The sequence below is a fragment of the Electrophorus electricus genome, chromosome 1 (assembly GCF_013358815.1).
Source record: "Electrophorus electricus isolate fEleEle1 chromosome 1, fEleEle1.pri, whole genome shotgun sequence".
NCBI classification, from domain to species: domain Eukaryota; kingdom Metazoa; phylum Chordata; class Actinopteri; order Gymnotiformes; family Gymnotidae; genus Electrophorus; species Electrophorus electricus.
The window spans coordinates 8,542,584-8,567,500 of record NC_049535.1 but is presented as its reverse complement, the minus strand read 5'-3'; the positions used below and the strand labels follow the sequence as shown (position 1 = coordinate 8,567,500).

Sequence of the window (24,917 nt, the reverse complement as noted above, 5' to 3'; positions counted from 1 at the left end):
TCTAAGAGGACCCATGGAGTCGAGGCCAGAGAGTTATGACCTGTCTCACACACACACAGAAGATAAAAGCGTTGGTTAAATTCTAATATGTCAGTAACAGAATGTCATATTCCATTAGTGCAGTAAGACAGGAACACCATAAACAAGCCCGCTTCCAACCAACCTCTAATGCCCCTAATATGTGACTACTTTAAATTTACAGTATTAAACCGCGATCTGTGCATTAAAGATCAAGACGTGCCAGTTGAAGAGAAACAACACACTAAGTCACACACGCGCCCGCACACACGCACATGTCTGACCCTGAAAGAGTGAGGGTTGCACAGCGGAGACGTAAAGGTAGGAGCTGTGGAACAGCACAAGGGTGGAGCAGGTGACGATCTGGCTACAACAGTGGGACAGTGTCTCTCCTTCCAGACTGGGCAGGTAGCGGCACAAGTCTTTCACGCGCTGCAATAGCTCTGTATATGTCCTAAAGAACACACACACGCATGCACATACATGCACCTCCTTCACTCGCTGCAATAGATATGTGTGTCCTAAAGAACACAAACACACAAATCTTCACATGCTACAATAGACCTGTATATATCTTAAAGAACACACACACAGACAGACACTCTTACCTGCTACCTTTCTCTCCCTGCCACTCACACCGTGCTCCAACCACACCTACTATCTCAAGCAGCCTCTCCCATGGCTCTGCCACCACTGACGATTTTTCTGATAGGCCATCAATAACGTAACGCTGGCCCCGCCCCAGTCCTGGAGACTTAAGCCCAGCTACCTCCTGAGATCCTAAAAGAGAAACAGACAGAGTCCGAGAGAGAGAGAGAGAGAGAGAGAGAGAGAGAGAGAGAGCGCAAGTGTAAGACTAACACGTAGGTGAAAGGAACGAAACAGGCCTTAAAAACCAAGTCACCCTGAGAAAATCTGGTGATAAACATTCACTACTTTTTCTTAAATGCAAAGCTGCACATCACACTGGATGAGACAGACACGTGGCTAAACAAGTGTGCATACTGCTCCGATGTATCTGTGAATTTATGAAGGGAGAAAATAACTGTTACTGATGCTGTTTCTGAATTTATAAGAGGAGAATGTGTTATTAACTCTGTTTCTGTGTGTTTACATGTGGAGTGTGGAACTGACCCTATAACTATCGGACACAGACAGACACACACAGACAGACACACAGACGATGAAAATAATATTAGAGTCGCGTTGTACATTTAAAATTGTAACAGCGCCACGAAATGTTGGTCCTCTAGTCAGATTAGATATGATGATTGTAACGTCGATCAAGTTCTGATTTTTTTGGCGGTTATAAGCGCAACATAGGAACAAACGTTTTTATGCCAATGTTTGAAAATATTTTTTCAGTAATGTTACTTAAGGGGTGCAGAGAATGAGTTAGCAATCATTCGACCAAGCCATATACTTTTATAACATCCCCAATCGCCAGGCTTGTGCCACTGCAAATAGCGCTGACATTTTATCAGAACATTTAGCTGGTTAGCTAAGACTGCGAGCCAACAGCATCATAACAGGAGCCGAGTTACCCAACTACAAGTTAGTTGCTTGTCCCCCAATAATCTGTAACGTGTAAACGCCCCAATGCACGATCCTTTTTATTGGAAGAACGTAAAGGGAGTGGATATTGTAGTGTAACACTAAAGATCAGTTTCAATAAACTAGAGAACGGCACGATTTTCGGTCATCCTTAACGACGGATTTTCTAATCCCAACCCTAACACTCTCCTCAAAACATAAACAGTAGAAACGCTCGTGTCCGGTCAGACTATGGTCAGACTAAAGGTCATTTTAGGCCAAGTCAGTGCAGCCAAACACACCTTTAATTGTGTATTTATATCAGGTTGAGAAGTCATAAGGCTAAAGTGGTTCTTGTTTGTTTTATTGAGTATCTCCATCTTGCACTACTAATATTTTTGTTTACAGAATTAATGCCTAGTACATAATCTATATTTAGTTGTAAATAGTATTTCAAAGGACTAGCAAAAAGTTTGCTCAAAATAGAACTGAGTAGTAATCCATTTCCACACAAACTTGCTCCCATGGCGATATCTGAATTGAGTTTTACTAGTTTACATGTTTGCAACCGTGCTATATTGTAACTTGAATTTCTAATCTGCTTAATCTCTTTTAAAATGGTAAATTGTGAGCAGACAGAACACCACAGAAGCCTAAAGAGTGTAACTGCTACTTACCCTGTAACTGGGTGTCTGCGCAGGGGCCTCGTGTTACGTAGCCGATGTAAAACTCGGCTGCTGTGTGCATGTACTTGTACAACAGACTTGAAGGAAGCCGCATCTCCACATTATTAACGATTAACGGCAGAACATCACAGACTGAGGGAAAGTAAACAAAGATACACACATAGACAAAGACGGAGAAAAGGACAACAGATCATGTTAATACCCCAAAGCATACAATGACAATCACGAGGAAATGTGCAAAGCGGAAAACTGTCGCACCAAAAAGCTTCCTGAAACAGTTGACGGGTGTATCCAAGTCCTCCGCATTCTCCGCCTCTAAAAGAGACTCTCCTAAACTGACCTGAAGCACCAAGGGGTCAGAGGTCAACAGAAGACACACTCTTAATGCCACTATGAATAAAATGCAATCTAAACCTAACTAACAAACATCAGTTTATATGAGGTATGATTCTATAGCTGAGATATGAGCATATGCGTGCATCCTGTAATCTGCTATTTTTGCTAGTTTTCATAACTTGCTTGATAGACCTTCATAAAAGGATGTGTGTGTGTGTAGAATAAAGGTTCACGCACCCCGTGCTGAACTACAGACTCTGGGAATCTCCTCAGCAACAAAAGAAGCATCTCTGCTTTCTCTAGAGTGTTAAAACACTGCTCTGTAGCCTTCAACAGCATCTGACATTGCACAGGGCCAGGAAGAGTCTCAAACACGCCTACAACACACAGACAGACATACACAAGGTCATCAGCCTCAAAACTCTCAAACACTCCTAAGCACACCTCTTTATATAATTTATTACTAGGACTACATTAGACTCCCACATGCACCATTAAAACACACAATCACATTTCTGAAAAAAAAAAACTGGGTAAAAAAATGACTTCTGAGCAAAGGAGCCAAAACTATGGTGCTTCTGCAAACATCAACTCCTATCCTGTAGCATGACACTTGAGTACCCTGTCAAACTCTCTCACTCACACACACACACACACACACACACACACACACACACGCACACACACACACACACTTTTCACCTTTGAGGAAGAGGGCATGTTTGTCCTGGCTGTCATTCCTTAGCGCAGCTGTGATTACCGTGATTTCACGCCACACCACTGGCTGGTCTGGGAAATTGATGAATCTGGTGCGAGTCAGAATTGATTGAAACATCTGTAATTGGGACTCACCTAGAACAACATGAAGATTCACATCGAAGAAAGAGGCCTGCAAAGCTGAGCCATCACCGTGCCCTGACACCAACTCAAGGTGCTTAATAATTAGCTGCGTTAATAGCACAGCTTTTGCACTTGCTTGGAGAAACATTAACAGAACCAAGAAAAGTCAAATCAAAGTAAACTCTCACTTCTGAACCCCATATCGAGTGAGTGTATTTCAGCAGAGTGGTCAACTGATGCTGACTATGCGGTTTGCATGTCTGATTCTCATCAGTCTGACCAGAGGCTGTTCTTTAACTCACATGTCGTAGAGCAGTCTGCCGGCTGAGGTTGTCCTCTCCGCGTTACGCTCGATCATGTACATCTCATACTAGAGCAGACAGGGGAAGTATAGAGTGCAGGTGTACAGAAGGCAACCAGCCACGCGAGCCAAGCGTTAAAATAAAGACGCTGACGTGAGCTATACAACATATGCAAACATATGAAAACGTTTGCATGTCAGATCATTCGAGTCACCCAGCGACTCTTTTCCATTTACCTGTATGTTGAAGTCTGTGGGATAGAGGGTGCGCGCGGTGATGAGCCAAGCCTTGGCAGCCCAAGGATCTTCCGCAACGAGCTCTCGTGCCCTTTTCACCAAAAAGTCGCAGTCGCCTTGCGCCGACATGTCTGTATACGGCACGTGGCTAGCACGATCTGCGGTGGAAAATGTTGAGATTTTTTTTGGTCATAGATTTTCATATAACCGGAATGCTGCGGGACATTTGATACATCGTGACCCTCTTTAGCTTCCGGGACACAATCCATGTTCAAGTATATCAAAATAAAAGTCTTATTCTTTTTAAAATTAAAAATGAAAGCTGTTACTTCATTTACAGATAACCAGTCGCTACAAAGATAAATACCTATGTATCTACGTAACAAGAGTGAAGAATGGATTACACACTAACATTTTAAAAGCTACTGTATTTTAATATTTAAATATAATTTTGGTAAAACTCATATAATCAGTCAATTATGCACAGAGTTGTGAACGTAGATACAAAATACAGAAAAGTACTTTACATAGAAATAGATCAGCATTCTCCCAAATGTGAGCTTTAATCTTAAAATGGCATTTTAACTTATAGTGTACAAAATTTTTAACCCCACTGAATCATTTGGAAATTATTTACACTTTAAAATTAAAATAGGCTAGCTTTATTTGCAAAAGGTATCACATTTTATATTGCAATTTCTCAGATCAACTATATTTTAATAATTTATCTACAAAAATAACTTATGTGCTAGTTTTCATCCATGCTACCAAACTATTATTTGACAGGTTATATAATATAATATAATATAATATAATATAATATAATATAATATAATATATAGCATTTGCAGGAAAGGTTAAGAAGCATAGAAAGGAGCACATGCTATTATTGCTTTAGCTAAGGTTGACCAAACCCAGAGAACTGGGCTGTGCAGAAGGGACATATTGCAAAATGTAAAATGTATAGTGTCTAATGTTGATGCTGTGAACAAGTTAATCGCATAGCATATTGCCACTGCTACTTTTGCAATCAATCATATCCACTTAAAAATATTTTATTCACTGAGTAATATGGATCAATATCATGAGAATGTATGAAGTCTCATGCAATTGTCATTTTTGCCACCGTTTCATGACGGGGTGCAGTACACCACAATGATAGCTCTGGAATATTTGGCCATCCGCGTACTAGAAAGATTCATTTTGTCCGCATACTGCACATGGTCTTTCATTGAGTGTTACTGTTTATTTAATGGGTATTTATTTGCCACTGATACCTCTAGTTTAATACTGAATACTGAATGGATGAAAGTGCCAGTGTAAATGTATATGTGCTTGCATCAGATTTGCACACTATTCTGATCAATTTTCATCAGGGCAGAGGGTTTAGGTCAAGATTTGGGTTGCATACTATACAAAAATGCTACACTCTTAATTTTTTTTCTTCACTCAATTAACTGTTTTGATTAGATTATCCAGTTTCAGTGTCTCATTAGTAGATCCGTTTTTAAAATTAAAAGACTAGATTGCACGTGCATCTTATGGCCACTAGAGGGGATACTTTACCTTAATAATTATGAATGCCTTACAGTGCATGGATGAAATTCACTGGAGAGCTCAAAACATTAAAGCAAATGTAGGTCAGTCAAACTTGCCCTTAAACTTTCAATAATCCCCCATTAAGTAGAATAAATAGGAAATTTACTCAAATGAGTACAGTCAATTCTTTTCTTATTTACAATATTTACAGTTTACAATTATTTCAGTACAGCCATGTTTAATCTATATTTTAATTAGCTTTGATAAATGTGCTAAAATATTATTTTAACTTTTTTATTGTAAAACAAGAATGGCTGAAAATGCTTATTCTGCAAATGAAAGTTCTCCCCAATCTCTCTCGCTAATCTGTCTCCCACTTGCTCTCTCACACCTCCCTGCCTTCCTTCTCATTCACTAATACTTATTAGCTCTGAACATGCCATCATCAAATAATCTCTCTCTCTCTCTCTCTCTCTCTCTCTCTCTCTCTCTCTCTCTCTCTCTCTCCCTCCCTCCCCCTCCTCTTTTTCTTTAAAAGCCTCTGCTTCCTCTAGGCTTACTGTAACTTCTTTGCATCAGGGCAGGCTGAAGTGTTCACAAGGAAAGTGTGCTTGGATACAGATTAAAGCTGTGTCAGCATTTGGGAGACTCTAGTGATGAAGGATCTTCTGACCATACTCTTTCTCGCAGAATGTTTGTGGGTTCCCTGTGTGGTGGCAAAGACTCAGGAGCTCTTTGTTGCTGCTCTGGAGATGAACTGGGACTACCTGCACACAGACCTCACTGATCCAGCCGCTAATCAGAGGTACCGGTCCACTTACAACTAATACAGCCACACATATTTCATAAACAGAGAGGACACAGAAGTACAGGTGTACAGCCTTTACACCAGTTTCAAAACCATAGGAGATGTGATTTTGACTTGACCTTATTTGAATATTGTTTTAAGTGTATTGTGACATGCCTTTTAGACAAAATGTTTTAAAGGAAAATTAATGTCTTAAAATGTCTTAATAGACACAAAGTTATTTTGCATATTATGTTTTTAACTTTTTGTTATTTTTGCATGGGGTTTAGCAATGACTGTGAGGATTTTATCACTCCCTCTTTGACAGGAGATTTGCGTCTGGTGTCCAGAGGTACACGAAGGCAGTGTACGTGGAATTCATAGACTCCACTTTTCGTGTTCAGAAAACGAAACCCCCATGGGCTGGTCAGTGCGGAGTGTTTCATTCTTTAAATCCGTACAGTTTATTTCAGTTTCTCTGTAGCAGTCTACTGTCTGCAAACTGTTCACTTTAGACTGAGGCTTTGAACAACAGCAAAGACATTTGAATAGTAATCAGGCCAGGAAGAAGGTAAGATTGAATCACTGGTTTGAAAAGCTGTATGTTTCATCTTTGAATTGTTTTTGGCTATTTATTTGTTTTGCAGGAATTCAGGGCCCTACACTCAGGGCAGAGGTCAATGACAGATTGGTGGTCCACTTCAAGAACTTTGCCTCGCAACCTTTCAGTATCTCCCCAATCGGTGTCCCCTACTGGAAACAATCTGAAGGTGAATTTGACACAATTTCTCCTCCTGTCTTCAACTGACCACAGCTGAGCTGATCAAAACACTCAGTTCAAGCACTCGTCAAAAGGCCCTTCAGCCTGTTTGTTTGATATGCATGAAAATCTATTATTTGGAAACTCTGGCCCTTCTCCTAAAAAAATTAAACTGAAGCTATGGGGCCCTTGGCTGTTTCTATGACAGATCTGTTACACTGCACTATGGGATTATTATGATTACACCATTTGTTTTATGAGTTGATTGTTACGAGTTTGACTTATGAGTTCAGTTACACATCACATTCGAAGAAATTACAGAGGAACTGTAAACTATAGGCTCACTTTCCAAATGGGAAGTAGTGTAACCTAAAAGGCAGAAGCTTAACCCTTTGAAAAAATGAACTGATGACATAGCCTTTATATAGACAGAATTATCCATAGAATATATATATATATATATATATATATATATATATATATATATATATATATATGAGAATGAAACACCCCTTCTGTTCTGTTCCCTCCAGGTGCTGGATATGAGGACTCCACTTCAGTCCAGGAGAGGGCAGATGATGCGGTGCCCCCTGGTGGCTACTATAAGTACGTCTGGGACATTCCTCCCAGCAGTGGGCCAACCACAGCAGACCCAGACTGTCTCACCTACTCGTACTCCTCACAGGTGGATATTGTGCGAGACTTCAACTCTGGACTCATCGGCGCTTTCCTGATCTGCAAACCAGGTCTGAGGGAATCTGCTTTTCAAAGAAAACCTAATCCTGTAACAGCTCCTCATTGAGTCTGTAATCCTGTAACAGGTGCTCATTGAGTCTGTAATCCTGTAACAGCTCCTCATTGAGTCTGTAATCCTGTAACAGGTCCTCATTGAGTCTGTAATCCTGTAACAGGTCCTCACTGAGTCTGTAATCCTGTAACAGGTCCTCATTGACTCTGTAGTCCTGTAACAGCTCCTCACTGAGCCTGTAATCCTGTAACAGGACCTCATTGACTACATCCATGGCAACACTCAGTGAAATGAGTGTCAGAGTTTACTTTCACTCTGGTGACTGTATTGATGTAAAGCCCTTTAAACCCCTCGAAGGCAGTAAACACACTTGGTCTTCATCCCAGGTCTTCCAGGTGATAAGTGCATGCTCTGACCACCAGACCCAATAATAGCTCTCTGTTTCAGCAGTCAGAACATATTTTAGCTTCCTGAGTGATGGCCTCTGTAGCACCCCTGCTTTGGGGACAAGAATGAATTATTTTAGTTAGCAATGAGAAATTGGCCATAACATGTAAATAACATGTAAATACCATAAATGTAACTGTAAATGTAAACTCAGTGACTATAAACTCAAAATAAATCATACATATAAAAATGGAAACATGTCAACATTGAAAGTCTATCCTGCTTGCTTCTTCTAGGTTTGAATAGGACTGATCTTTATGGTTCTCCATTTGGCACAAAGACTCACCTAACTGAAACCTTTCTGGCCTTTGATCTGTGTCAGGTGCTCTAACAGAGCAAGCAGAGCGGAAGGTTCCAGAGTTTGTGTTGTTGTTTGCTGTGTTCGATGAGAGCAAGAGTTGGTACAGAGTGGAAAACAGATCAGACAAACCCAGGAAATCATCCAGTAGGTCTCAGTTCCATACGATCAACGGATACGTCAACTCCACTCTACCAGGTCTGAGTATCTCCTACCATTTAGAATCAACCTATACACCCCAATATAGACACAGTACAGCAGTCAACTGATATAAACAAACATGTACAAATCATGTACCAGGATAATTTTACACAAAATGTCATTGTCTTCTGTCTATGCAGGTCTGAAGATATGTCAGAAAAGCCCTGAAGTGTCCTGGCACTTGATTGGCCAGGGCTCCACTCCAGACATACACACCATTCAGTTCCAGGACCACACCCTAAAGGTCATGAACCACAGGCGGGTAACCTTGGATATAACTCCCATGACCTTCACCACAGCGACGATGAAGCCATATGCTGTGGGAAAGTTTCTAATCTCCTGCAGGATCCATTCACATCAGCAAGGTCAGAGGTCAACTTTGTAGCCCCCCCCCCCCCCATCACCTTATCATGAGTCCCATATATATCTGATTTACTCAGTTTGCCATGAGAAATGTAAAAAGAGTTTCCTCACTTTGCTTAGTTTTAAATTTTAACATTCCTCCTGTATTTGTGCTCAGCTGGTATGAGTGCTGTCTTCACCGTGGACAACTGCCCCGAACCTGCGCAACTGCCCGACAAGCGACATGTAAAATGGGCCGAGGAGGAAGATGAAGGCAGAGAAACAAATGAAGATTACCAAATGGATGGACTTTTTTCTACCATTGTACTCCGGCCCGGTGGGCCAGCGTCGGTTTTGAGGTCCAGCGGGAGGGGACGACCCAAAGTGTGGGTCCATTACATCAGTGCAGAGGAGATCTCCTGGGACTACAACCCTGGGAGCAATGGGTGGGACTGCAATCCATGTTGTTCTAGAGCTGCTGGAGTTTATGGAAATTGTCTGCAGTCGTGTATGTTGCTTCAAGCTCCTCTGCGTAACCCTAGGGTTAGAGTTAGGGTTAGGGTTAAGCTCCTCTGAGTAACCCTAGGGTTAGTATTAAGCTCCTCTGTGTAACCCTAGGGTTAGTGTTAAGATCTTCTGCATATTCCTAGGATTAGGATTGGGGTTAGGGTTATGTTCAGGGTTAGAGTTAGGGTTAAGTTCTTCTGAATAACCTGTACAAGCAGAGGAAGAAAATACTTTGGATGACCAGAAGAAATGTATTTTAACTGCGTGTGTGTGTGTGTGTGTGTGTGTATGTGTATAATCAGGATTTGTCGTTTGTTCTCTTCCAGGCCCCTGGGGTCAGGTAATTTGGGGAAGCATTTGAGGAAGGTGTATAAGAAAGTAGCATATGTGGAATACACGGATAAGACCTTCACTGTGCGCAAAAGCAAGAACAGCATGCTGATTGGTCCAGAGATCAGGGGAGAGGTAGAGGACCAGATCCAGGTAAGAACACAACTCTGGTTTCACTAGTTCAAAAGCTGAATGTGTTTTAGAATTAGTTGTTAGGACCCTCCATTTCCAGGGCCAGAGTTAGGGTTAGGCTTAGAGTTAGGGCCAGGGTTAGAGTTAGGGTAAGGGTTAAGTTTAATGTTGGGTTAGGGATAGGGCCAGGGTTAGGGTTAGGGTTAGGGTTAGGCTTAGGGTTAGGGCCAGGGTTAGGGTTAGGGTGATGGTTTGGCACTAGGATTTGATAGTCATGTGGCCTTCACACATTTGGATGTAGTGCTTTAATGCTGTATTGCTTGCTTTTGCAGATAGTATTCAAAAACATGGCCAGTCAACCATTCAACATTTATCCAAATGGACTCACAAGTGTCCAGCCAGTGAAGAAGAGAAATAAAGGTAAGATTAGGAGTACTCTTCATTTAAACAGAGACATTACCAAGTGGTAGAGTCAAAATTCAATGGAATATGTGTGTGTGATTGAGAGAGGGTCAACAGAACACATGTGTGTGTGTGTGAGTGAGAGAGGGGTAGTGGAATGTGTGTGTGTGTGTGTGTGTGTGTGTGTGTGTGTGTGTGTGTGTGTGTGTGTGTGTGTGTGAGTGTATGTGATTTAGAGGTAGTGGAATACGTGTGTGAATGAGAGCTGGGTAGTGGAATATGTGTGTGTGAGTGAGAGGGGGTAGTGGAATGGTAAGTATAGCTGGTGAAGTCAGAGAAGTTTAAATACAGAGGACAATGGTCCAAAAGTAACAGGGAGTGTGGAGTGGGAAGAATTGGTGAAGAAAAGAGAACAGGCAGGGTGCAGCGAGTGGAGTGAGGAGTGGGTACCAGCAAGAGTGAAAGAGCAGGTTTAGAAGATTTACACCCCGCCCTTTAATAGTGAGTAGGTTTAGTAGTGAGACCAGCTATGTTGTATGGTCCAGAGGCAAAGCTAGAGGTGGCAGAGTTTTAGGTGCTGAGGATGGACAAGATTAGGAGTGCATATATTAGAGGGTCAGTTCAGGTTAGAAAGTTTGGAGATACAGTAAGAGAGGCAGGGTTGAGATGGTTTAGAGATACAGTAAGAGAGGCAGGGTTGAGATGGTTTAGAGATACAGTAAGAGAGGCAGGGTTGAGATGGTTTAGAGATACAGTAAGAGAGGCAGGGTTGAGATGGTTTAGAGATACAGTAAGAGAGGCAGGGTTGAGATGGTTTAGAGATACAGTAAGAGAGGCAGGGTTGAGATGGTTTAGAGATACAGTAAGAGAGGCAGGGTTGAGATGGTTTGGACCATCTCAATAATAGAATTATAATTGTATAATTATATAATTATATAATTATATAAATAAATAATATAATATCATTATAATTGGGAGATTCTGTGGCGACACCAAACAGCAATAGCTGAAAGGTGAAGACCTGTTTATTAAAAATATATTCTTTGAATAATTGTTTTGATAAACAGTTAAGTTTATAAACTTAAATATTTAAGTTTATTAATTCCGAACAACATTTTCGAGTCTATCTTTTAAAATGTTGTGATATATGGTGGCAAATGCTGCATTCGGATCAAGCAATATAGAGTCCTAAGCAAAGAGACATAACTCCGGTCAGAAGGCAACAACAGGTCATTAATTATGTTAATCAGTGCCGTCTCTGTACTATGATGTTCAGGGAGGAGTTTAGTAAATTTAGTTAAGATCAATAACTTCAGGTGGAATTTCATCAGGTGGAACATGTGTGGAGAGTGAATCTAGTAAGCAGGTAGAAGATTTTGAACGTGAGATCAGAGATGTAAGTTCTGGCTCTTGGATTGGTGTAAAGGATTCTAGAGTCATTTTTGGCTTGGTTGTTCTGATCTCTAAGTAACTGCCTGATGTCACATTAATACTCTAAATGTAAATCTCTAATGTGCTTAATTTTTTAACTGAAAAAATTCATGAACTCATTACTACTATGTGTTGTAATCTGAGCATTGGTGTCAGTTTTATTCTTAGTTAGATGTGCAATTGTACTTAATAGAAATCTATTTTTATTGTTATTTTCGAGAGATAAGACGTTTGAGTGGTAATAAGTGTCTCTTTATAATTTAGAAAGCTCTCCTTCCATGCAAGATGGAAGACTACAAGTTTACCGTGGCACCATTTTTTGAGTGTTTTGTTTTAAATTGCGAATGTGATCATTATACCAAGGTATTAATTTTTTGCCCCTATTTTTTAATTCTTAAGTAACAACATTGAGTGTGCGGCGGAATGCTAAATCTAAGTCATCTGTCATTTGAACAAGTTTTGTGGGGTTTAAGTGTAGTCGGAAATGACAAATATGGGAGATCTGGGCACAATCAAAGTGAGTGTTGAAATCACCCACAACAATAATGGCTCTTTCTATTAGAGTGACTAGATTAGAGAAGAAATCTGCAAACTCCTCAATAAATCCTGAGTTGGGTCCTGGTAGCCTGTGGATGCCAAAACGAGGAAGAGGCTTCTTATCACTGGCTACACCATTTATGTTAGTAAAAATCATTTCAAAAGACTCGAAATCATAACCAGCTTTCTGGTTTATGCCTAATGTGTCAGTATAAATAACTGCAATGCCGCCTCCCCGGCCAGTTAGACGAGGGCGGTGTACATAGCTGTAGCCAGAAGGACACACTTCATTTAAAGCTATGTAGTTATTTGGCTTGAGCCAGGTTTCTGTTAGACAAAGTACATTAAATCTGTGATCTGTGAGGATTTAATTTATCATGAGCGCTTTAGATGTTAAGCTCTTTGTCTACTGCCTGGTCTCCGCTCTGGATTGTCATAGGTTAACTAAGTCTGTCATAAAACTTTGGCTTATGTTACAGGAAAGGGGAGCAGCTCCCTCCCGGGTAGGATGGATATCGTCCTGCCCTAAAGGGCCAAGCTTGCCCTCAAATGTGTACCAATTATCTATGAACCCCACATTGTTTTGTGAGCACCACTTGGACATCCAGCAGTTTAGCGAAGATAGATATAAGATGTGGGTTATGTCACTGCTCCGCAATGGGATGGGGCCAGAACATACTACAGCATTGGACATCGCCTTTGCTAATTGACACCTCTGCAATAATATTTTTAGTAATCTCTGACTGGCGAAGGCATATATCATTAGCTCCTGCGTGAATGACTATCTTAGAGAACCTATGCTTTCTACATTGCTGTAGTCCAGTCTGGACGTAATTAAAACGTGAATTAGAATCTCAGTTACAGAGTCAGAGAGAGAAGGACATAATCTAACAAAAATGATAGAACCATGAAAGTGGTTTCTGTGCAGAAGGTATAGATTTTCCATATATATTTATTCCATACATAAATATAGATAGTGGATATTCCATGATAATTTACTCCAATTTAAACTTATAAACCAAACTGGAATATCCAGGTTGGATAAACAGTAGATGCATGCAGCATGATTCCTTTGCCTCTGGGAATAACCTGTGTGTGTATCTGTGTGTGGCGTGAAGAGAAGCAGGTGGATCTGCGGTCTCTGGCTGTGCCTCCAGGTGAGATCATGATGTACCTGTGGAAACTGACTGCGGAGGACGCCCCGACCGAAGCCGACCCACGCTGTCTGACCCGCCTGTACCACAGCACAGTGGATCCGGAGCGGGACATGGCATCTGGGCTGGTGGGACCCCTGATCATCTGCAAATCTCAGAGTTTAGACCTGCGAGGGAAAGTGGTGAGACATATGCATTACTGCTTCAACTAGAGTATCGCATTATAGTAGATATACAACACAGTCTACTGTACCATTAGTTTTCATTTTTTAGACTTTCATTCAAAATATACTTGCTTAACACCATCATCCTTATCTATATGTTTGATGATGCCAAAATAAACGTTAGTAGAGTAAATGGTAAGGTTTTGATGAATTAACATATTGATAGATTTGGTAATAGGTAGATGGATGGATGGATGGATGGATGGATGGATGGATGGATAGGTGGATGGATGGATAGATGGAAGCATTGATAGTAGGCTTGTTTCATTTTCAGGTAACTTCAGATAGAGAAAGACACCTCATATTCTCAGTGTTTGATGAAAACAAAAGCTGGTACAGTGAAGAGAATGTCCAGAAGCACAGTGAAAATTACAATGATCTCACTTATTACAACTCGAATGTCATGTACAGTAAGTACTGTTTATCCGTTTGCTCAGAGTATGGAGCTCCTTTGTCGCATGGACGTGACACTTAGCCTAATGAATTATGGTAAATGTGTTGTGCAGACAAGTGATGTAAGCATGGCTGCATAAAACACATCCGCTAACATCTTCCAAAAGGAACCTTTTCTTCCTAATAATAAAAAAAAAGAATTAACCTCCATCCCCCTCTCTCCTTTGCTGCAGGTGTGAATGGTTTCATGCACAACAGTCTGCAGTTTAAAATATGTCTTGGTGATGTCACACTCTGGCACGTGGCCAGTGCTGGCATGCAGAACGACTTTCTGTCAGTGTACTTCAAGGGCAACCTGTTCGAGAGGGACAGAGCCTATGACACTGTTCTCACTCTCTTCCCAATGACTGGAGACACTGTTACCATTGAGATGGAGACTGAGGGTAAACATTTTGTGGTTGTGACCTCACCGTTGTAGAAACAGTGCAGCCAAAGAGGGCTAGTAATCATCAGCTGGATTCATGCTAATTACGAATATGGAAATGCCAATTGATTGTTGCTACTTTTTATTTGCTGTAAGCCATGTTAGTGTTTAGAATGAAACAAATTAATTAATAAATCAGATCAGACTCTGAGGGCAGTACATGATAGACTGACCCCAGTTTCTCAAAATTATTGTACCATTAAGAAGCTTTTAACTATTATAGAGAATGTTGAAAAGGACACTCATCCCTCAGTAGTTGAAGATTTTGTATTCATCATTGTTTATGTGTTGATTAATCTGGAACAAACATCTTGTACTGTTTCTAATGATAAATCCAACCACAAATTATTTTAATTCTCATAAATTTAAAAATGCTTCCCCTAGGTGAATGGGAGATTAGCGCATTTGACCCAGCCATGAAAAAGCAAGGTATGAGTGCACGTTACTCCGTGTTTAATTGCGAGAGAGTGCTCCCCTTGGTGGACAGTGAAGAATATGAAGATGATTTTGAGGACTACATTGAACAGAACTTCCCTGTCCCAAGGGGTGTCAGACAAAGGAATCGAACCATGGCCATTCGGGTGTGTAAGAAACCAGCAAGAAACAGAACCCAAACAGACCTGCTGAGTGGCCATAGGAACATGACCCAGAACTCACTGGAGAATGAGAGGAGAAAGAGCACACTTGTGTGTGAGATAAAATATGTTCCAGTAGAGGAAGCAGAGTATCTTGATGTTCTCTCACAGGGCGGAATTCCGCAGGATATTCTGGATCAACTGGACAAGGAGAAAAGCAAAAGCTCCTCTGAACGGCAGAAGAGATTCTCATCTATAGAGAATATTCCAGAAACACAGACTGGTCAACCTCTCCCTATTTCCCATAGGTCAGACATTGAATGGTCAAACAAGACTGAAACAACTGCTGCAGTCATGGTGGAGGAAGACCAAAATCTCATAGCGATAATGACCCAAACTGAAGAAACAGCAAGATACCCAGATGAAGAAGAAACTGAAGGCTCAAGTCTAGGGAGTAATTTATCTACTGACCTGTTCAAGAAATACATTCAGAGTTCAGGGTGGAATATGACCTCTGACATCAGTAAACATCCGCATGACAGTAATGACTCTAAGGCTGCACCGAAATCCAAACCTAATTTGACTGAGAGGAGTCGGAGAGAGACATGGAGTGTCAGAAAAGATGTAGCTGAACTTGTAGATTCAAATGATGTTCTGAAGCACAATGATGATCTAAAAGACTCAGCTAAGATGGACAACCTGGTGGAAGGCCTGTATCCTCGCAAATATGCAAAGAAAGACCCACAATGGCAGGAGCCCCCTGTGGAATCTCATCATTTGCTAACCAATTCTTCAGATAACCAGACATACCCCGAGAAGTCTTGGTCCATGGAATACGATGATTATGAAAATGAAGGGAACAAATCCACACCAAGTTTCAATTTTGGAAGCAATGGTATCAGTATCCGGTCTACTGAATCTAAATTCCGTAGTTATTACATCGCAGCAGAGGAAATCATGTGGGATTATGGGATAAAAAAATCACAGCAACTCATAAGTCTGAGGTGGGGACAAAACTCATTGACTACTGGCCAAACACTACATTTTTAAAAATGAATGTGGAAGTAAATATGAAAGCAAATTGATAGCCTATCAATCCATAATATTAAATGGAATTGACTAAAATTAGACTGATTTGCATTTTATACCCCATAGGGAGATGAGGAGAGGAATGCGGAAATACTTCCAATCCTACAGGAAAGTAGTGTTCCGGGCATACCATGACAAAGAATTCCAGAATCCAGTGAAACGTGGTGAACTGGATGAGCACCTCGGAATCATGGGCCCTGTGCTGAAGGCTGAGGTTAATGATGTTCTTACTGTAAGTCAAGTCCTAATCATGTTTTTTTTTATTTGCTTCCGGCCAGACAGGATGCTCAAATTCCTGAGGGCCACCACACCTTTAATGTGATAGCACATGTAAAGTCTATCTGAGAAATTGTTAACTAAGGTAATATTGTATATGCCAATCCCTGTTGATTGGTTTACAGTTACACTGAATGAATCTGATTGCTTCAAATTAATGATCACATCTTAGTCTTAGTTGGGGCTGTAATGGATCGTTTTAAGTGGTTTGAGAATACTTTCAGCACTGTAAAGTGACCTTCGGTGGCTGCTATGTGCCTGACGACTCCCATTTGCTGTCTGGCAGGTGGTTTTTAGGAATCTTGCCTCCCGGCCATATTCACTGCACTTGCATGGAGTATATGATAAGACAATGGGGAGCCCTGGCCAAGGGGTGGGCCTGGGGGAGGAGCTACAACATGGGGCGGTCTCTGGGGACCCAGTCCCTCCTGGACAGGAGAGAGTGTACAACTGGAGAATCAGTAAACGACAAGGACCATCATCCAAAGACTTTGACTGCAAAGCTGGGGCTTACTACTCAACTGTAAACATGGTAAGATGGGGCTTACAACTCCAGTGTAAACGTGGTAAGATGAGACTTACTACTCCACCGTAAACATGGGAAGATGAGATTTACTACTCCACTGTAACCATGGTAAGATGTGGATTACTGCTCCATTATAAACATGGTAAAAATGGCTCTCATTTGCCACTCCCAATCATTACATTTGAAGCAATTCAAATAACCTGACATAGTATGAAACAGAAGACACATTTGAGTTGAAGGAACTCACATGTGAGTTCATGACACCAAGGTGAATCACTGTCAAGAGGACCGTAGGTGAAAGCATGGAAATGTGCCTATCAGGTGCAAATGTTCTGTATGTATTTTTGTATGTAAGTGGACATGTGGGCATGTAATTATATGTGTCACTCTCTCGCCCAGGAGAAGGACATAAACTCTGGTCTGATTGGACCTTTGCTGATCTGTCGCCCTGGGACACTGGTGCCCCGCTTGCTGCTGCAGCCTGGAGTGCAGGACGTCTTCCTCCTCTTCACAATCTTTGATGAGCAGAAGAGCTGGTACCTCGATTATAACATCAGGAAGTTCTGTACCCCACCTTGCCAGGCCAACACAGACGATCCCTGGTTCGACAACAGCAATAGATTTGCTGGTACAGTACAATATTGAAAAAGTAATACTAATTCTACTACTAACAGCACAATCCAGTATATTATTAGCCTAGTATTATATCTTTCTATGTTGGATGCAGTACATAAGTAAAATAATCTACACAGAAATTGTAGACAATGAATGTACATACACAGGGTGACCACACCAGGCTCTAACTATCTAAGTCTGTATGCTGCTAATCATTTTCTGATCAGCTCTATGCGCTCAGAAGTTAACTGACTGATTATCTTGCTATCCATGTGATTGTGCCTTATTTCGAGTGGACTCTTCCATGAATCAATTGATAAATATTTATAAATGCATATATTAGTTTTGTTGTATTCATAAATGTTTGCATAAACAGGAGCATACAGTATATATACAGTGCATTTGCATTATAAGTATATATAAAGTGTATATATATATATACAGTGCATGTACAGTATATATATATATATACACATATACAGTATATATACCGTGCATGCACAGGATAAATATATACAGTCTATATACAGTGTATTTACAGAGTAAAAATATATTAAAGCCATGCACATAACATCTACTGTTTGGTCAAAACCAGCCCACTCAGGAAAGATGCACAATAGAAAATATATACAAACCACTTTGTTTTAACTATGGATGACCAGGTAACCCAGAGTGTGAGTCTTCAGTACTGTAGTATAAGGAAGCTAAGTCAAATCAACATATCTTCTGTCTTACTTGCAAAAAGTCTTACTCTATCTGGCAAAAACGTTTGCTAACTCTTGAGCTCGGCATACAGTGCTCGGCATACACTATCCCTTACTGCTATCATCCAACTCTTTCACCGCTCCATGTTCCATCACTGTCTCTGCGTAGCAATAAACGGGTATGTTGCGGAGACATTGCCTGGCCTGGTGGTGGCACAGCACCGCACCTCTAGATGGCATCTGCTGAACGTGGGGGGCAGAGGAGAATTTCATGCTGTGCACTTCCACGGAATACCATTCAGTGTTGGGAAACACCAGGACCACCGAATGGGGATTTTCAACCTTTATCCAGGTAAACCAACATGTCTCTCAGACCACACATTTCAGCCTAAATCAACTCTGACCACTGGACATAGAAATACTATAAGAATTAACATTAGCTTCAATTAGTAGGCAAAATGGAATTTAAGGATGTGAGGTAAATGTGTTTTCAAGTCCCTTTTAGTGATTAACATACCCAGAGAACATTTAAAGCCTTCATCAGTAGTGCACCTAGACAGTCTTACTCTCTTCACTCATTAACAGAGTGAACATTTACCCCTACCAGGCCTCACTGCACTCAGTATATCTAGATACTACAGTGTGGTAGAATCTGGTTGTGTCCATTTGTGTAAATGTGGTTGTGTTCAATGAATCTAATGCTGGAGAGTTACAATCTTTCCTCACAATTAAAGAGCATTCATTTACATACCTCAATGCCTTCATTTACATACCTCATTTACATTTCTCAAAGCATTAATTTACATACATAATTTACATATACAATTTACATACCTAAAAGCGTTCATTTACATACCCCAAAACAGTCATTTACATACTTAATTTACATACCTCACATCATTCATTTACACATCTTATTTATATACCTCAAAGCATTCATTTACATATCTCATTTAGAGACCTTTTTTTAACTAGAAAATTTTTCAAGATATGTAAGAATGCAAAGTTGCACATTTTGTTTTCTTCTCATAGTATATCTCATAGTATTGATTTGTAACAGTCCGCCCTTTCTCAGATTCACTGGTAGTGGCGGATGTTTCTAAGACCGGCTTGTTCGCCCACTGCAGGTGTGTTTGGGACTGTGGAGATGAGGCCTGCTACAGTTGGCACCTGGCTGGTGGAATGCACTGTTGGAGAGCACCAGCTGTCTGGAATGAGGGCCAAACTGCTTGTTTACAACCCACGTAAGAGACGCCCTGCTGAAACTCTGGTGTTTGTACTGGGGTCTGTACTGTCCTCATACAGGTATACAGTGAAATTTGGTGTTGGCAAGAGGCTCTCAAAAACCAATGTTACATCCAATACCAATGTTACAGCCAGTACGTTGGTCAGTTAGGAATAACTGAGAATATTCCAGAGAAAGAGGCATGTCACAATTTTTGTCTGGTTATATTTTGATTGCTTCTGTCTTGCAGGATGTGTCCAGCCATTGGGAATGCAGTCAGGGTGGATAACTGATGACCAGATCACTGAATCAGATCATTATGGTAAAATTAATATGATGTAAATACAAATATAATGCTATCTATACATAATGCTATGTATACATACATAAGGTAACATGTGAAAGCATCCATTGATTATTATCAAGGTTCTTATCAAGATTATTGCTAAGGTTACATCTATCAAGGTTATATTCATATATTAAGTTTGATGTTTCAAAGCACATTTCTCCATCAGGTAACTGGGAGGCAAGGTTAGCCAGACTTCACTTATCCGGATCTATAAATGCTTGGATTGGCAATGGACAGAGCTCCTGGATCCAGGTATAACAGCATGCTCACTTGAAAACACAGCAAGCATTAATGGAACATTCCTAAGACACCTAATGGACCATATTTTTTTATCTGTAACTGTGGTTAAAGTTGTTATTATTTGCTCAAAGCACATAGCTGTGTGATATTGCCAAAATAAACTCAGTGTGAAAGCACCAAGATTTACACGGTAAGAGTAGTCAGTTCAATACACTATAAAGAGTAGTTAGTTCAGAACTGTGAGACGTTTACTCCAAAGATTAGCCATTGTGATAGTTTTTTTTTTTTTCAGGCATTTTCTTGTTTGATTTTTTTCTTATGAATTTGCAGTCCATAAACAATTAATCAAATCCAACTGGCAACTATTTGCTGCAGATAGAAGTAAGATAAATGTAAGCTACAGTTGTGTGAAGAACTACTCTTAAACATGTGCGTGTACCTGGAGTCCCAAAGCAAGAGAGCCTGATGAACAAAGAAGGTGGAGGTGCTAGATTACCAGATGTTCCACACGTTCTCTGCATGCTGACACATTTTTGGATTATGAGTCATTTGGGCAGTTTTTCTACCTGGAAACCTTGCTTTAGTGTTGTTGTCTATCATGCCTGGTGTGTGTGTGTTTGTGTGTGTTTTAGGTGGATTTGCTGCAGCCCATGTTGGTGCATGGGATTCACACTCAGGGAGCCAAGACCTGGGGTCTGAATGAAGCATTCACAGTGATCTTCACAATCAGCTACAGCCTGGACCAGGAAACCTGGAGGACCTATAGAGGGAACAGCAGCGGGTCTGCTTATGTTAGTGGCCAAACTCAGTTCACACCCTTCACCTTACACCATAGCACTGAGGCCCAATAGCTAGACCCAACACCTTGTAATATTTTACTTTTACACTGATTGCCTGAATTATTTAGTAGAGTGTTGTACAAAGTAACATGTATTGATATCTAATTGCATGCAGAGGTTCTAAATTTGATGTCAATACATATATATTTTTGATTATTAATCTTTAACCAGAAATTTAATGGAAACATGGACGGGTACAGGATAAAGGAGAACTTATTCTCTCCTCCAATCATCGGCCGGTACATCCGCATTTACCCGTTAACCTATGGGGGTCGACCCACCCTGAGGTTTGAACTCCTGGGCTGTGATCTCAACAGTGAGTAGAAATACACACACCCCCACCACACACATGCACATGTGCACACAAACACACACACAAACACACGTGTGTGTATATGTGTTGCAGGCTGCTTCCTGCCACTAGGCATGCAACGGCAGCTGATTCCAAACAGTCGGATCAGCGCCTCCTCCTTCCTCCAGAAATGGTTCCTTTCTTGGAGCCCTGGTCTCTCCAGACTCAACCAGGAGGGTCGTGCCAATGCCTGGAGACCTAAGGTACCCCCATCTCCACAAAGCTATCTTCTGAACTACTGACAACAGCTGCTGTCCATGCATCTGTCCATCCATTAATTCCCCTTAACCACCTCCATGTAGAGCATCCATCCATCTTTCCATTCATCTATCATCTATCAGTTCACCCACTTGTCCAAATGTCTATACTTGTTTCTGTCCAGTTATCTATACAGTTCGGTCCAGTTCTGAAACAGTACTAAATGATACACATATTTACAAATATATAAGAATTGTCTGAGCTTGTAAGGAAAGTTTGGGCATGGTAGCAGCCCTGCTACTGAATAAATGTTGCTGTTCTTCCCTTCGGAGAGAGCTAAGGATATCAAGCTTGGCTGGCAGGTGCTCAGTTTAAACACCATTGTGGGCATTTCCTCCAGCGATCTGTCTGCTGGGGAAAAGACATTCAGGCCATTGTCTCGCTCTCTGAGCCGCATGTGAGTTATGACTCTCTGCTTCCCCTCGCCAGCAGTTCAGAGAGTTTGGCAAATTTGCTGCATGTTGCGGCAGAATGTGGGTAATGTGGGTGTGGGTGAAAGTGTCAATATTGATTCCTTGTTAGGCTCTGTTTTGTGGAGCAGAAAACTCTCAGATGAGTTTAAAACCAGAGGTCAAAAGAGGTGCAAAGAGATCCAGATATATAGACAACTAAATGTATGTTGAATCAGTATTACAGATGATTTCTAGATTCAATGTCTTCTATTAAATTGATTAAAAATGCATGCGACAGATAAATAGATGTAGATTTATTGCAAGGGTTTAACCTCTATTTCCATTCCTCTCTCTGTCAGAGTAATAACCCACACGAATGGCTGCAGGTGGACTTTGAGGTAGTGAAGAGAATCACTGGTATTTTGATGCAGGGAGCTCGATCTGTCCTCACACACATGATGGTCACTGAGTTTACCATCTCCATTAGTCATGATGGAAACATCTGGTCTGCTGTCACTGAGCAAGGAACACAGCTAGAGAAGGTGGGTGTGTTTGTTTTTGTGTGTGTGTGTGTGTGTGAGAGAGAAAGCGAGAGAGATATGAGGTCACTAGTCACACATTTATTACAGTTAATGACTCATATCGAGTGGGTACGTCAAAGTTACATTAAAAAATATTAAAAAATGGTTAAGGTACTTGACTAGTAATCAGAAGGTTGCTGGTTCAAGCCCCACTAGTACCTAGTTGCCACTGTTGGGTCCCTGAGCAAGGCCCTTAATCATCAGCTACTAAGTGAGTTGTGCTCACTCATAACATTAATGGCATTACCTACTAGGCCTTACACATGTTTATGTTGATCCACAGGTATTTGAAGGTAACAGCGATTACAACGAGGAGAAACTGAATTTGTTCGAGCCACCACTGTTCACCCGATTCATTCGAATCCACCCTAAAGGCTGGGTTAACGACATCGCCCTGCGGGTGGAGTTCCTGGGTTGCGATACACAACAGAGACTGTGAGAGAGAGAGAGAGAGTAAGAAAGAAAATGTGAGAACGAGAGTGAGCAAGAGACACTAGTCACTGACACTGAATGTAAACTAGTCATTTTCCACTGATGCACTTGGCAGCGTTACAAAGCTGCTGATGTCACTCAGTGTTCTGGCACCATACACTGATTTGGGTTTGCTAACTGGGTATCTGCAGAAGTAACACAGAGCTGGAATTTATGCTGCCGGTATGATACAACTAAAACAAAACCATCACTTATAACGATGTGCTTAAAAGGAAGTATCCTGTGTGAACAAGCTGCTTATTTAAAGACTTAACATCTTCATCTGCTTGTGTGACCACACCGGGCGAAACTCTCAGCTTAGAATTACCGTCACTATTCATAACCCTGTATCCCAGGCTATTACAAGATGTAGGAAACTCATCGTAGCTATGGCAACCATATGTACATAATAAAGAAACTACTGAGTATGTGTTCTGTTGTAGTTTTGAGCATTTGCACTGTCAAAAGAAAACTACTATTCTATGATTTATTTTAAATAAAGTATTTAATATGAAACTAAACATTTTGTGATGTGTATTTAAGACTGACTTTCTTACTTTGATCCTTTTTGTATCACAGGCAAAGAACATGCGAAATAGGAGCAAGGACAGGTTTTAAATGAAGGATTTTAATGAAAAGAAAGGAAAACACAAAACTAGTGCACAAGTGAAAGTGCTACAAACCCAACATAACATTAATATCTGCTGGAGCAATTAAAAGGGCTTTTACATGAAAGAAATAAAGATATAATGACACACAAGTGGCACCATGACATATTGTCAGTCAAGAATAAAACAGAATATTAAACAGTGCATTCTCTATTTTTATGGATTTTCCCCAGAAAGCTATAGAGACAACACTAAGCAAAAAAAGCTGTAATAGAAGAAATCAGGACAGGACAGAGCACAGTATTTCATGTCAGAACCTTCACTTTTCAGAAAAAGTTGCTATAGCTTTAATTCTCCAACTCAGCAAATGTTTCAGAACGTAGCTTACTGCTGCTGGTTTTCACTAGGCTCACAAAATGGTAATTACTCATTGAAAGCTGTCTTACTCTCTGCAGTCAACAGGCAGTTCCGCATATATTGGTTATGGTAATTGGATGTTAAAAAATGACTAGATATAAAATCAAATGCATGACTTTCAAATGGTAAGTGGCATGTGACAGTGTATCAATGAATTTTTTAGGATAAGTTCATTTGTGTCCATAAAGACAACCCCAACCTTAGAATAACTGAAAACCAGCATATAGAGTAGTGTGTCTTGTCAGAAGGTTCAGATTTAAAAACGTGTTACCAAAATTTTAATTCTCCCAGTTTAAAAATGGCTCAGTACACCCTTGAATCTTCATGGCTACCGCTAGGCTGACACGGTGTTTGTTGTTCATTGACAGCCGTCCTACTGCTTGCCATGAACAGTACATTAGGCCTATATTAGTGTGTCTTGTCGGACGAATTTGCCCAGAGAAAATAAAAATAAAAAAGGAGATCTCCTTAATATCACTATAGTTTCTCCTAGACAACAGTGAGATCAGATGGAAAGACAAACTAGATTTCAGCATAAGTCTCAGAGAACTGAAAATTCCAAGTTGCATCCAGTAGCTTTTTATTCCCACAAACCAACACCAGCAAAGTGCAACTACAGCACTGGGGAAAAGGAGCTCTTAGCTGTGAACGTAGTTCTGGAGGAGTGGAGACGCTGGCTTGAGGGAGCTAACCATCCTTTTCTAGTCCTCACTGACCATAAAAACTTGAGTAC

The 24,917-nt window shown here is 40.7% G+C and overlaps 2 protein-coding genes across 5 annotated transcripts in view; one reads left to right on the top strand and one right to left on the bottom strand.

Annotated features, from left to right (window-relative positions):
• Nucleotides 1-4,186, bottom strand: part of ints10 (integrator complex subunit 10) — an 11,654-nt gene extending 7,468 nt beyond the window's left edge. For 3 of the 4 annotated variants that reach the window (XM_035532279.1, XM_035532280.1, XM_035532287.1), the window contains exons 1-9: nucleotides 3,952-4,186; nucleotides 3,716-3,783; nucleotides 3,276-3,379; nucleotides 2,811-2,950; nucleotides 2,496-2,577; nucleotides 2,229-2,369; nucleotides 627-798; nucleotides 303-472; nucleotides 1-40 (exon numbers count right to left, since the gene is read on the bottom strand). The exon at nucleotides 1-40 is cut by the window's left edge. In XM_035532279.1, the coding sequence (XP_035388172.1) occupies nucleotides 1-40; nucleotides 303-472; nucleotides 627-798; nucleotides 2,229-2,369; nucleotides 2,496-2,577; nucleotides 2,811-2,950; nucleotides 3,276-3,379; nucleotides 3,716-3,783; nucleotides 3,952-4,080 (1,046 nt within the window). In that variant the 5' untranslated portion in view covers nucleotides 4,081-4,186. Of the gene's footprint in view, nucleotides 41-293; nucleotides 473-626; nucleotides 799-2,228; nucleotides 2,370-2,495; nucleotides 2,578-2,810; nucleotides 2,951-3,275; nucleotides 3,380-3,715; nucleotides 3,784-3,951 lie in introns of all 4 variants that reach the window. The other variant, XM_035532285.1, reaches the window with a different exon arrangement.
• Nucleotides 4,187-6,042: 1,856 nt separating this feature from the next.
• On the top strand, nucleotides 6,043-23,680 carry f8 (coagulation factor VIII, procoagulant component). The gene is made up of 25 exons (XM_035527170.1): nucleotides 6,043-6,295; nucleotides 6,606-6,703; nucleotides 6,925-7,047; nucleotides 7,571-7,783; nucleotides 8,555-8,728; nucleotides 8,872-9,096; nucleotides 9,252-9,519; nucleotides 9,907-10,063; nucleotides 10,375-10,462; nucleotides 13,531-13,748; nucleotides 14,065-14,200; nucleotides 14,417-14,626; nucleotides 15,052-16,246; nucleotides 16,398-16,563; nucleotides 16,894-17,139; nucleotides 17,533-17,761; nucleotides 18,622-18,804; nucleotides 19,580-19,696; nucleotides 19,928-19,999; nucleotides 20,193-20,278; nucleotides 20,899-21,057; nucleotides 21,277-21,421; nucleotides 21,512-21,660; nucleotides 22,467-22,649; nucleotides 22,972-23,680. The coding sequence occupies exons 1-25, from the start codon at nucleotides 6,147-6,149 to the stop codon at nucleotides 23,125-23,127; spliced, it is 5,145 nt and encodes a 1,714-aa protein (XP_035383063.1). The 5' UTR covers nucleotides 6,043-6,146; the 3' UTR covers nucleotides 23,128-23,680.
• Nucleotides 23,681-24,917: the final 1,237 nt, after the last annotated feature.